At 36.2% G+C, this 13,048-nt stretch overlaps 1 protein-coding gene across 5 annotated transcripts in view; it reads left to right on the top strand.

Moving 5' to 3' along the window:
- Positions 1–12,425, top strand: part of WASF3 (WASP family member 3) — a 75,913-nt gene extending 63,488 nt beyond the window's left edge. For 3 of the 5 annotated variants that reach the window (XM_075139880.1, XM_075139879.1, XM_075139881.1), the window contains 4 exons: positions 5,756–5,922; positions 6,787–7,050; positions 8,689–9,059; positions 9,785–12,425. In XM_075139880.1, coding sequence (XP_074995981.1) covers positions 5,756–5,922; positions 6,787–7,050; positions 8,689–9,059; positions 9,785–9,939 — 957 coding nt within the window. In that variant the 3' untranslated portion in view covers positions 9,940–12,425. Of the gene's footprint in view, positions 1–3,766; positions 3,943–5,755; positions 5,923–6,786; positions 7,051–8,688; positions 9,060–9,784 lie in introns of all 5 variants that reach the window. The other 2 variants (XM_075139878.1, XM_075139877.1) reach the window with 1 other exon arrangement.
- Positions 12,426–13,048: the final 623 nt, after the last annotated feature.

Raw genomic sequence — 13,048 nt, 5'->3', positions numbered from 1 at the left:
AATTTTCTTATGTTCTTGTCCTTACGATAGCAGTGACCAGGAATGAATCCAGAGCATCTATTAACAATTTTGTGGCTGAAGTTGTATTTTGAATCTATTAAGTGATAATTCTTTAAGCGATTTGTACCCTACAAAAGCACAAAATACAAAAGTTATTGAGAAACTGTGCAGGTGTAATAGATGTGTATTGTTTAGCAAATTATAAACTAGACATCCAAATGCAGTCCTACTCAGCTGACCAAATATAGCTGGTTTTTAGCCTCAATTTTTGAGATGGTCAGTGAAGCCTGAGAGGACTCCTTGCACCAGAAAAATCTGTTTTCCAGTATTATTTTGGTAATTTGCCTTAAGTGCTTGAGCTGTTGCTGCAGAAGGTTTGTGAGGAGTTTCATTTCCCTGCCTTCAAATATCATACATATTTATTGTTTCTGTATTCAGTTTAACTGAAGAATTCTAACACAGGCTTTCTCTGATTTGCCTCTTTCAGGTGAACTTCTTCTCTGAAGGAAACTAATTTTAATTCTTTAAGTTTAAAATCTGTGGTGTAGTCTCTGTTTGTGGTGTGGGTTTTTTTTTTTATTGTCAAGCTTTCAGTAGATCAGTACCTAAGAGTTCAGTGAAGTTAGTTTTGACTTTTGCATATATCAGTAATATTCTGAATTGAATGACCGAAGTAGACCAGTTGTTAACCATTGGTTAACCAAGGGAAAGTTGTTCTATTTTGCTTTTTATTGTTCCCCATTTTTTTCTGAGGAATGATTAGTTAGTTAAGTAAGTAGAAATCTTTAAATTTGGAAGGCTTGTATTTCAAAAATCAATCTTGATGACTTGTGATTGATAGGATCTTTATAAATTTGTGAAGTCAGGAAAATACTCTAGGCTTACACTTCCAGTTTTTTTCAAAGTATTGAAAATACTTGCTGAAGCTACCTGCTGTTACTAGCTCTAATTCTTTGTTAAGACGCTTGAAATATCATTTGCTAACTCTTGGTGCAAATATCAAAATTAACTTAACCCTGTTTGAGGGCTCTGATATGTTTGTTGTGTTTGCTGAAATCACTTCCTGCCAACAGTTGAATGATGTACTGTTTTTCTGGCTTAACCTACATCATCCACTTGTCTGCCACAGCTTCTATCACATTCGGTTAAAGGAAGTAACTCTTCTTAATATTGCTTAACTTTCCTAAGAAATATTTCTAACTGTAGTTATTTTGAAAGGCTTCAGCTCCCGCAGAACTCTATTGCGATTGCCCTAGGTACTAAAACTAGAGCTGTCACCATTGTTTGTCGAGGTAATCAAAGTATTACTGGAACAACTTAAAACTACTGTATTAGAGGTATATGTAGCTAGAGGTATATACAGTTTTGTCAACTGCTGGTAATTAGCCTGCCCCAATGCTTTGGAAGAAATTAAATGTTTTTAGAGATGTATTTATATAATATTTAATCCAAAAATCAATACCGGTAGGGTTTAGTATTGTTTTGAGTAAAAAGGGTACCAGCATATTTATTCATTAGCATGCTTACAGAGGCTGGTCTGGAACAACCTATCCAACTGAAACCTGATCCAATGAAAGCAAACTAAGCTTTGTGTTTATTATATGTTGTTTATTTACACATACATGTGTATATACCTTTTTCATAAAAAACAGTGATTTCTTTAAAACCAAACTTTTAAATAGGTGATTATATGTAAGCAGTCATGTAAGCACTCCTGATTGTGCAGGAATTGTATCAAAATGATTATCTTCCAAGGAGCATCATACATTGGTCAAAAGGCAAATACTTACTTTATCTAGAAACTTGCAAGAAATACAAAGTTGTGACACTTAGAGGATGGAGTTACTATTCTGTGAGAAGAAAAAACTAAAGCATATTTTCAGTTAACCAAAAGGCTTACTTGTACTTTCCTCTCAAATCTAGCATGATTTAGTAACAAATTCTTAATAAATGAGTCAGGATAAAAGTCATAAATTAAAACAAATTTAATTTTTGCAGCAATCAAATGAAAAAGATGTAAAGCCTTTAACAAGCATATATTCAATCATGGCAATTAGCAAAACTTCATATATTTAAAATAAAGCATGACTGAATCTGTCTCCCTCTGCTCCAATTCCTGTACTGGGAAACCTTGATGTGAAAAAGTGGTATTAAAGGAGAAGGTAGAGCCTTGCATTGCCTGGATAAAAAAGGATGTGATTCTAAAAAGTTTGGGGAGGAAAAAGATTTTATAAGAAGTAATTAAGAACCAAGGTGATGATCTTTACTTAACATGAATTAGATCAAAAATCTACTCACTGCAGGAGCCAGGAATGACTTTTCTCTGTCATTCTTAATATTAGCAGGTGCGGATCAGCAGGTCCCTCATATAGGACATGCATGAACAAGCAAGAGATCCAAAACAAGGGCAAGCAAGCCATTTGATAGATTTTTTGTTAGTTGTATGATGCCAAATACATCATTTCAGAATTATTTACTCAGTGCTGTTTGACAGTTGGAGTAAAATACCTATGTTCATCTGTGATGTACCTTTTTTCTTTTCTTTTTGGTGAGACTGGCTTTCCAACTATTATCCCTTGCTTTGAAAGTAGAGATTGCACAATAAAATGCTTGCATATCAGCATTTTACCAAACTCTTTTGTAAATACAGTTGAATGACTGCATTCTCAGAATATCAATATAATTGTTTCCTGAGAAACTATTTTTCTAGCAGCCAAAAGCCTAATACCAACTTATTAATAGATAAAACATTTAACCTATTTATGAATCAGTATTGTAAGATGTGGGCTCTAGAGCTGATTAAAAAAAAAAAAATCCAATGTCCTCATAAATGTTGGGAAAAGGAGTAGCACATAAATACTCTTCTCTGTTTGGATCGTGCAGACTTGCTTATTTTCCTACTGAAGCACCAGTATGGTCTTTACTTCATACTGAGTAGTCAGAAGTAGGGGAGGACAACATTTCACAGGTGTGGAAGCACTGAGTGCCATCTTTAGGAGATCTTACTGATAGATAAACACTGATATTGATTGGGCCTGAAATTATATAGAGAGATTTTAAAAAACTAAACAGACTGATTTGTCGTGAAGCTACCAAGCTGTAAGATATTACTGGCCTGAATATTACTGACACATTGCAGAGAGGATTAGTGTCATTCATTTTTATATAAGATAATGGGAATCAATGATGAGGAAAAAGTAGGAGGAATTTCGGCAGTTAATCAGATGTAAGAGAGGGGAGAGGAAGTTAAAACAAACAAAAACAATTATTTCACATAGACTGTGAAATAGGAAAGTGTTTCTAATTTTTCCATACTTCCCCAAGGCCTCAGGTGATTGTGACCCTAACGAATAAAGAAAATAACCCTGAGCATATTTAACATATTCTCATAAGATTGATTTGCAGCAGAAGGAAATCACAAGTGCTTCAGGACGGTCTAAATAAATGACATACGATGTCAGAAGTTTTTAAACTTTCTGGCTTTTAAAATCAGTCACATTTCTGTCTGTATTGGGAAAAACAGTAGGTTGGTATCAGACTAGCATGTGCACCCTACAGAAGAAGGGCAAAGCAGCAGTCTTACTACAAAGAGGTTCATAGCTTAAGGAGATATTTTCATTTTCAGTGCAGAGTTGTTTTATGAAGACTTGGCTTCATCTGTAAATCTGGTCTTATTTTCATGCGCTCTAACTGCATTTTAACCAGCTTTTTTCCTTTCCTTTTTTTTCTCTCTTTGCATGCTTTATTTCTTTTGTTTGAACATTAGGAGCAAAAGCGTATAGATGGCACCACCCGTGAGGTGAAAAAGGTTAGAAAAGCCAGGAACAGACGCCAGGAGTGGAATATGATGGCATATGACAAAGAGCTTAGACCTGACAACAGGTTGTCTCAAAGTGTGTACCATGGAGCGTCTTCCGAGGGATCACTGTCCCCAGATACTAGGTCTGTTTACAGCAAAGCTGTTTGCTATACTGCAGTTGTATGTTCAGAAATACTGAGTAGAATTAGGTGTTTTTACAGGCTGGGAATAGCTAGAATGGATGAAACATATGATGCATGTTTTAAAGTTGTTCTCAAAATTATTTTAAAGCACAAGTAACAAATTCTGTAATTAATGATTTTTTTTTCTTCCTCAGTTTCAGATGAGCATTTGTCATCATAATGTTATGCACTGTAGTGAAATAAGTGTTTGCTGTATACTTTATGTTTGAACTTGAGTAGTTGTAGCTGCAAAAGCATTTAAATCTGTCTCTACCTCTTCCTTTGTGTCTAGTTTGTTGTATGTTATGCAGCTGATAGCTTAACAAATATTTTTCTGTGATCAGCTCAGGCATACTTTTGCCTCTAACAGAATACTTTAATGGGGGAACAGTTCAGCTTTATCGATGTCATATTTGTCTAAAAAGCAAGCTGCAAAACCAGATGCAACATTATTGCTTGAAATAGCAGAAATCTCTGCTTGGAGACGCACACCTGAATTCATCTTCATTGACTGAGATTCCCTTTGAGCTCAGTGGGAGTTACCTTCTCCTAGTGTGCACGGAAGTCTGAGTTTTTTCACTAAGCTGGTCACACTAGAGGATTTTCCCACTTATTTCCTCTGTCGTGGTTAATTGCTAGCAGTAATTTAGGAATAAATAGAATCTACTGGGAAAAGTGTGTGACAATTTAGTGTTTAAATAGTTAAATGGCTAGGTTGAAGAAGCAGCCACCACTGCAAAAGTGTGGACTGATACCTTTAATCTGCTGTCCAGTAGAGAGTAATTAAAAAAAAAAAAAAAAAGTAATGGTTTGGTCTTTGTGAAGAGTAATCATCTTGTAATTGAAACAAAAAGTTTAAAGAAAATTGCTACTGCTGTTTCAATAATATATTCAGACCCCCTCTCTCTGTCTAAAATCCTTTAATCACAATTTTTTTTTTTTTTTTTATGGTTTCCAATGCAAAATGTTGCCTCCTGTTTGTCAGTCTGTAATGTTTCATTAAGACTATACTTTCTATAGGTTGATCTGGTAAAATGACATTGATGTTCAGTCAAGTGCAGGATGTGGATTTTTTCATCACGAGTTCTGCGTTTCACACATTTTGAGTCTTTTTCTAGCCTTAACACCTTGCTTCCAGGATTCCTGAGTTTAAATAATCATATTGAAGTGATTTGTGTTTATCTCCCAGCAGTGTCAACATGTATTTGACTGTTTGCATAAAATCCATAATATTTGCAGTCTGTAGGATTTTTTTTAAGCAGAAATTGTAGGATGCATCATTATGTTGGATATAGATGTTGTGGTATGACAGGTATCTTGTACTTATATAAGCCTTTCAAATTTTATAATGTATGGAGAACTTTAAATTTCAGTGAATCAAGTATCAGCGATCGAATCCTGAAATCTGTGTTTTACATGCATGAAGGGTTAATTTTGTGAGTGGTAGTGAGGTGGAGAGAAGGCTTTCTATTTTTTATCTTGGGGTGGTCTTTAGTTGTAGGAACTAAGCTATAAAAAACCCCATACGTATAGAAATAAGTACTGGTTTCAGAGACGTTTTTATGCTGACAGCTACTGCATGAGCAGTGTGTTATAAATATGGTCACAAAGAAGTGTATTTGGCTATATTGTGATTCTTTTTTAATGCTAAAGTGAAAAAAAGCTCATGTTTCTTCTCGTTTGCTAATTTTAAGACTTACGCATTAAACATTGACATCCAAGTGACCAGACTGTGGCGATTTACAATGTATTTGTTATACTTATTGTACTTTAGAGAGAGAAACACAAGCTGAATCCAAACAGAAACCAGCAAATTAATGTGAGAAAAGTAAGAACAAGAAAAGAAGAGTGGGAGAGAAGGAAAATGGGCATTGAGTTCATGAGTGACGCAAAGAAAATGGAACAGGCAGGAAGCATGAAAGAGGACAAAATGCCCAAAGGGTTTGTCATTTTGTTTTACTCAGAGCCCTGGCTTTTTGTTGCTTACCTTGCTTCCAGTCTTACAGATAAGTGCATCAGTTTACTGTGTTCGCTAAAAGCCAGGCTGCATGATTGTTCATTACTAAAACAACTATTTGCAGTAATGGGATGAAGAGATCCTTTTGCTCCCTCTCTTGGGCTTATTTGACAGAGCATCCTAGACTTTGTATCTTTATGAACTCTCTGCTCAACTAATATTTACATTTCCCAGTTCCTCTAAGCCTTTCCAGCAAAATTAATCGTGCAAACAAAATAAGAAGCGTTTTCTAACTTTTGAAATTGGTTTTCTCTGCTTTGGTAAATATATTCTTCTGTATAATTGTGAGTGCTTGTAGTATTGCTTTCCTTTTTCTGCTGCCATTGTTAACTTAAGGCAGGCCTGATAAGTATTATCATTTCAAACAATGAACTGTCAAAATCATCGACAAAAACAATATGCCTCCTTATGGCTACTAAAGAACTCTAAAATATGGAAAAAGCTCTAAATTTTTTTTGCCTTTTTTAAAGTCTGCATTATAGGAGGACATTCTGCATGCAGCTAGTATGCTGAAATATTGAAAACACTGAATTTCAGGCCTTTTATGCTGACTTGTCAGACTAACTTATTTTCGAGTCGTGTTAAGCTGAACCATGATTTTTTTTGTTGCATTTGTTCTTGTGCTTTCTGTGGACTTACAAGGGAATGGTGCTTGATAATCAGGGATTCCTGTTGCAAGAAAAATAATTCTGATTGCATTCTTTTTAGCTTTTCTTGTGAGTTATGTAGATAATACCCTGTTACACTCACATAATCTGTTCTTCTGCATCCATTTACTTTAATTTTAGGTCCCATGCATCTGATGTTACAGATTATTCTTATCCTGCTACTCCGAATCATTCCCTCCATCAGCAGATAGCAATGCCTTCATATGGAACAGGAGATGGTCCACAGTACATGGCAGCATCGCAAAGCCATGAGCATGAATACAGACCACCTTCCACCACTGTACGACATGCTACTTTAAACAGACCTCAGCAACCGCCTCCACCTCCACCCCAGCTTTCAGACGGCCAACATAGCTCAGTTCCTGTGGGACCAGCAGAATATGGGTAAAACTCCTGATTTATTCCCGTGGATTCTTGACAAAACTAGAGGGATGCATGTTTTTCATAACCATCATAACATATAGTGCATACACACAAAAAGACCCCAAATATATTAGTTATCTCCCTGGGGAGGACAGAAAAAAATTGTTACAATTTCTGTGTATGAACTGGTTTTAAGTGAACAAATAGTGAAAGCACAAATAATGAACTGTGTATTGAATATGGTGAAATCAATATGCTTGTAAAATATTAAGGGTTCCTAATATAATATTAGAAAGGGGATAATTTTCCTTTAAAGTGGAAAATAGTTACAACATAATTTGAATAATACTTTGAACTTCAGGAAATGTGTAGAAAAAGTGTTGCTGAATGTGATTAACGTGGCAGTCTGTGTTGCATTCCTGAAATGACTTTTTAAAAGAGCTTATGACAGAATTGGAAGGGATCTCCTCCGACACAGAATCAAGTTCCCTACTGCCATAGGCACCTGCATAATTCAAGATAATCAATTTATCAAACTCCTGTGTAGATATTTTGCCTGAATGCGTTCTGAAGGAAGGCTTGCTCCAGAGTACTGGCTCTCCGATAGCAAGAAAACATCTGTTTTCTAACCAGTCTGTACCTGTTTGTTCTTTTCCTTAAATAGCTTAAACTTTCAAGTTGTAACCCCAGGAAAGTTGTAATCATTCTTGCCTGTGTCATTTTAAACTAAGCAAGCCAAGGTCTTTCAGCCTCACTTGATGCATCCTGGGATAGCATTTGCCCGATTCATGACTGTATCGTGCTGTAGATTACTCAGTTATGCTATGATTGACTGCTCCAACTTGCATTTTCTCTGTTATTTCCAGTTTATAACAGAAATACTTGTGCTTAGGCCCCAGGTACATGACCTTTGTCAGTGTATCACAGTTGTCATACATTGACATATATCACTGAATGTCATCAGTAACTTTCCTTCAACTCCTGTCTCCTATATCTAGTTCTTTACCTACTTCATAACTCCTATATTAATTCCCATTTTTTCTGCTTAAGAATTCTTTTAATGACATTTTAACAAGGAAATTAGCTCTTCCCTGTTCCTACTCTTTAAAGTATCAATCAAATATATCAATTTAATTGACTATTTAAATTGATAACTTGACTGAAGAAGCACATGAGATGCATGATATACCTTTGGGTAAATCTTTCCATTCATACTTTCCATTGTCCTCTATGCCTATGTCTTTTATTATCTCTTAATATTTGTTCTAACACTTGGTCTTCTATGGAAGTGGTATGCATAGTCTGCAGTTTTCTTGGTCCCTTCTCCATCATAGGCATTGTACTTAATATCCTCACAGAGTAGGTGTTTAGTAACAAATATAGCTTTATACTTAACTAGGCAGGAGTATTAAGATAAAAATCTCACTTTGTGGAGTGCTGAAAGGACACTGCCTTTAACTTTGTCATCTGCCTTAAATCTCAATGTATTATCTATATTTGACAATTCATATGTTTATAATCACTTGCATATTTAACTCACCAGTTTAAATTCCTTTTGATTTTTGTTTTAGCTGAGGTTGGATGAGAGCAGTTTAAGGGGTGGTGATTCCGTAAGTCTAACTTTCAATGCATTAAATGTTTTTGTTCTGTTTTATATAGGATGCTTCCAGCTCAGATGGTGGATTATTACAATCCTACAGGTCCTCCCCCTCCTCCTCCTCCTCCTATGATTCCTTCAGCACAAACTGCATTTGTTAGTCCCCTTCAGCTTCCTGTGCCACCTTCCCATTCTGGACTGGTGACTGGCTCTACATATGCAGCTACTCATCCTCCTCCTTCTAGTGGGCTTGTTGTCACTGCTCCTCCTCCTCCCGGCCCACCTCCTCCCCCTCCAGGCCCTCCTGCTGCAGGTTCATCCCTCTCTTCCTCCCCAATGCATGCTCCTCCAGCTACGGAGGCGAAACGTCATGAGCCTGCACAGCCGCCAATAAGTGATGCACGGAGCGATCTTCTTGCTGCCATTCGAATGGGTAAGTGGACACTGAGTTTAAGCTATTTCTTTTTTTCAGTGAAAGCACTGTGTTTTCCAGTGATCTGAGTTCATGGCTTCTGTTCCTGACTGGGCAGAATGTTGTTGAGAGACTGGTTAACCCCAGGTGTCACACACCTGTTCTAACATTTGTCAACCCTCACTTTGGATTTTTTCTGAAGCCTCATGTTCCAGGATGTACAGCTGTGTTAAATATGTTCTAGTGTTTGTGTGAACACAATCAAATGAAAACAGTACTTGTGTTCATTATGTAAAGTAGCCACTAGATGTACATGGATGTTTGGTTCTGTTTGGAAGAACTGAGTTACCCAACACCAGGCTTCAGCCCACTGATTTTTAACCAGTGACTAATGGCTGTTTCTGACTTTGCTTACAATATGGAGCTATAGGTCTAATGGTATTTCCAAACACAATTATGAAAACTTTTATCTTCAGATCAAAAGGACCTGTACAGTCTTGAATATTTAGTTTTAATGTATTTGCAGTTTCAGAAGTCTAGAAGTACTCAGTCTGAGAATGGCTTCCAATCTGCCTTTTTTGTCTTTCTCCCTTCCTTGTTCAAGGAGCGTCTGTAACTCAATGGTTTCTTTTTTTTTCTTCTTCTTCCTGAATATATTGTTAGAATACAAAAAACTCACCGATAACAATATGAAATTTAAAATCTCTTGTGCAGAAAACTTTGTCTGAGAGTAGTTGTCTCTACAGGAATTCAGCTGAAAAAGGTGCAGGAGCAACGTGAGCAAGAAGCAAAGCGAGAGCCTGTTGGAAATGATGTAGCAACCATCCTTTCAAGACGCATTGCCGTGGAATACAGTGATTCTGATGATGATTCAGAGTTTGAGAACGATTGGTCAGATTGAACCTGGTCCAAGCCCAGTGGCAAGTTCATTAAACACTTGGCTTCAGTGATTGCTTTCTTAGCAAGAGGTAAAGCAGGACATTGACATGTATTAAGGCAGTGATCGAAGTGCTGAAATTGAATTGGTATTATTCAGAATGCTGTAGCTTAGCAACTTTGGTAATAACGGTGTGATTATGCTTATGCAGATCAGAAACTTGTCTTACTTTCAGTATTTACCGCATAATACTTAAGTGCCACTAAATGTAGCAAATCATGTGCTGCGTGCAAAATATGCTGCAGTTGTTGCACTGTTATAGAACCAGCATTTTATTTTACTTCTGATCTTGAAGGGATAAAATATATTTTTTTGACTTTACATCTTATTCTTTTAATTATGTAAGCAACTTAGGTACTTGTGAATTGGTCTGGTTGTTAGTGTTTGAGGGCAGTTAACTATATGACTGAGTGAAGTGTTGAGTTCCATAAATATGACTTTTAGCTTTTTTATTAGTTACTAATTATGCCCACCTTAGTCTATTTTTAATCACTTTTGGGCTTAGGTTTTTTTGCATACAGAATTGATTTTATATAATCTTTCTTTTTATCTTAAAAATGTAGCAGGTGATGAAATGTATGCTTTGAAGAATGAATCCACATGATCCCAAAAATTAACATTTTGTGAGCAGACTGGATAAGTTTGTAACAGACCAGTTCTAGGTTGCTGGCCGCGTGTTGGGTAGAGTGCTGGGGGGCTCTCAGGTAGGTAGCGGGTGCATGTCCATGTTACAAATGAAAGTTAAAATACCTGTAGAGCTTTTCAGTTTTACAATGCAGATCAACTAGATGCAAAGATTTCAGGATAGACCTGATTGAAGCCATATGGTTATTGCAGCGTAGAAATGTTACTCTGTTATTACTAAAGATTGGAACAGTCCAGATCTAGCAATCAGATACATTTCACAAGTAATAAACTTGGTCTTTATGCCTGTAGGTATAAATGTTTGTAAATAAGTTTTGTTGTTGTTGATTGGTACGTGTATAGTCATGACAGACTGTTTTCTGTTTCCTGTAGCACATTTACTCAAAACTACTATTACTTTGAATGTATTTCTTTCCCAGTACATCCCATTGATAAAACATTGGCAGTTAAAGCAGTTTTAATGGCTGTTTAGGTACTATACGATATATATATACACACTTGTTTTTTCCTTCCCTAGAAACAGTTGCTGCCATACAGTCTGCTTTGGCTGTCTGTTTTCTTGAAAAAATAATTTGTTTTTTTTTTTTTTTTTTTGCAAAACAGTATTAAAATGTTTGTTTGTTTGTTTTTTTGTTTTTTTCTTTCTACTGGACTGAGAGTCAGGCTGCTGCTTTGCCCAATGAGGCTTTTAAAAATGTATTCATAGCAGGGGAAGAGTTCTTTCCTTAACAGATTACAGTTTTAATCTTTGTAACTGAAGTCTCTGTAATTCCAGGTCTAACATTTGGTAAAGCTCCTTTGTTCTGTGAGACCCCATCTGTTCTTTAAAAAAAAAAAAAAAAAAAAAAGTATGTAAAATAAGAAGAGAAATGGAAGATAATTATCTAACCTGTGTTTACACAATTAACAGTCCTGAGAACGTAACAGTCTAACACGATGTTTGCATGCATACTATTGGCTACTGCATTGCTGTTTAATCTGCATATGATTTTTCAGTCTGTGGTGGCTGTCTTTATGGTAGGGTGGTAACAGGCTGCCTCAATGGGGGTGTTAAAATTTATCACATAGAGTACGACCAATCTCTGCATAATGGTGAGCAACTACAGCTCTTGGTAATTGGTGGCAGCTGAAGGTACTCATCTCCGTTTCAGTTGGAGCTGGTTTTGTCTTTGCCTTAAAATACAGAGCTGAAGTCTGCTTTATTTTGTGTCCTGGAGTCTGAGGTCTGTGTGTCCACCGCAGAGGACAGAATTTAGGCCATAGCCTGATAGTGGTTTTCATCATTGTACGAGAGATGGTTTGTTCTGATCATCACGGTGTGCTTGCACCGTGGTTTGCAAAATGATTCTTTGGACGGGTAGCCTAAAAGTGCAACTGGGACTGCAGTGTTATGTCGCTGTATAGGTGGGGAGAGTATTCTCAGTATTCTTTTAATTCATGCTGAAGTAAAACATCTCCACAGAAGATTCTTTCCAATCTACTGAAATTTGATATGACAGAAGATATATTTTATGAGCACAGAAGTTGAGTGTGTCTGAAATTTTGTAATTTGTGTTAATTTTAAATAATAAGCATTAAACAAGCAATCAGTTGTGACCAGTTAAGATAGCGTAGATCTTTCAGTTGTAGTAGCCAACCTGTTTTTCTGAACCTGCAATGTTGTCCTTTTCCTTTCAGCATTTTATTAATAAAATGTGAATTGAATTTAGTGATGTAAACTAACATTATTCTAGGCTGTTTTTATCAGTTTTATCATACTTTGGGTTGTGAATAAGTAACAAATACGAATAAAATCTCACTTTTAAGCCTGTCTTTCTTTTCTTAGATTAGTAAGATTTTGCTATTAATCTGTATCCCTTATCAATAAATAACTGAAATGAAAATGTAAGGCTTCCAAATGCTATCTGTGATCCCAGGAACCACGATTTTGCTGGGATGGAGGCTGGAGTCTACAAAACCAGACCCCTTTAAGGTACTGCTGCTCCTCCTAACATGCATACTACTTTGTTCTTTTGCAACCTTGATCCAAGCTCCAAGTTGAAGTTCATGGCTGGTGTAAACAGATATTAATTTCCCTACGGGTAGCTTTAATATTTTTTTAAGTGAAATGCATTAAACAGAAGCTTTGCTTCCAGAAAGAACAGGGCAGAATGTATGACTTGTATTAGCAAGTCCCCACTTGCTTCCCCACTTTTTTAATAAGAAAGTGTCTTTGTAGGTTAATGACACCAAGCACAATATTGTAAAATGCAAACCCATGTCTGCCTACTAGAAAAATATTTTTAATTTAATCTTTTAATTGTAATCGGGTTTTAACCTGGTATGGTAACAGGAGAGGCTTTTCACCATACTGGGAAGAACTTACATAAACCAATTGTGTAATGTAGTAGCCTAATTATAAATTAAACGGATTTGTTTATGCATCTTA

Source organism: Calonectris borealis, chromosome 1, assembly GCF_964195595.1.
Source record: "Calonectris borealis chromosome 1, bCalBor7.hap1.2, whole genome shotgun sequence".
In the NCBI taxonomy this organism is placed as follows: domain Eukaryota; kingdom Metazoa; phylum Chordata; class Aves; order Procellariiformes; family Procellariidae; genus Calonectris; species Calonectris borealis.
Note: the sequence above shows the minus strand (reverse complement) of the source record. Positions and strands in the feature narration are given on the sequence as shown.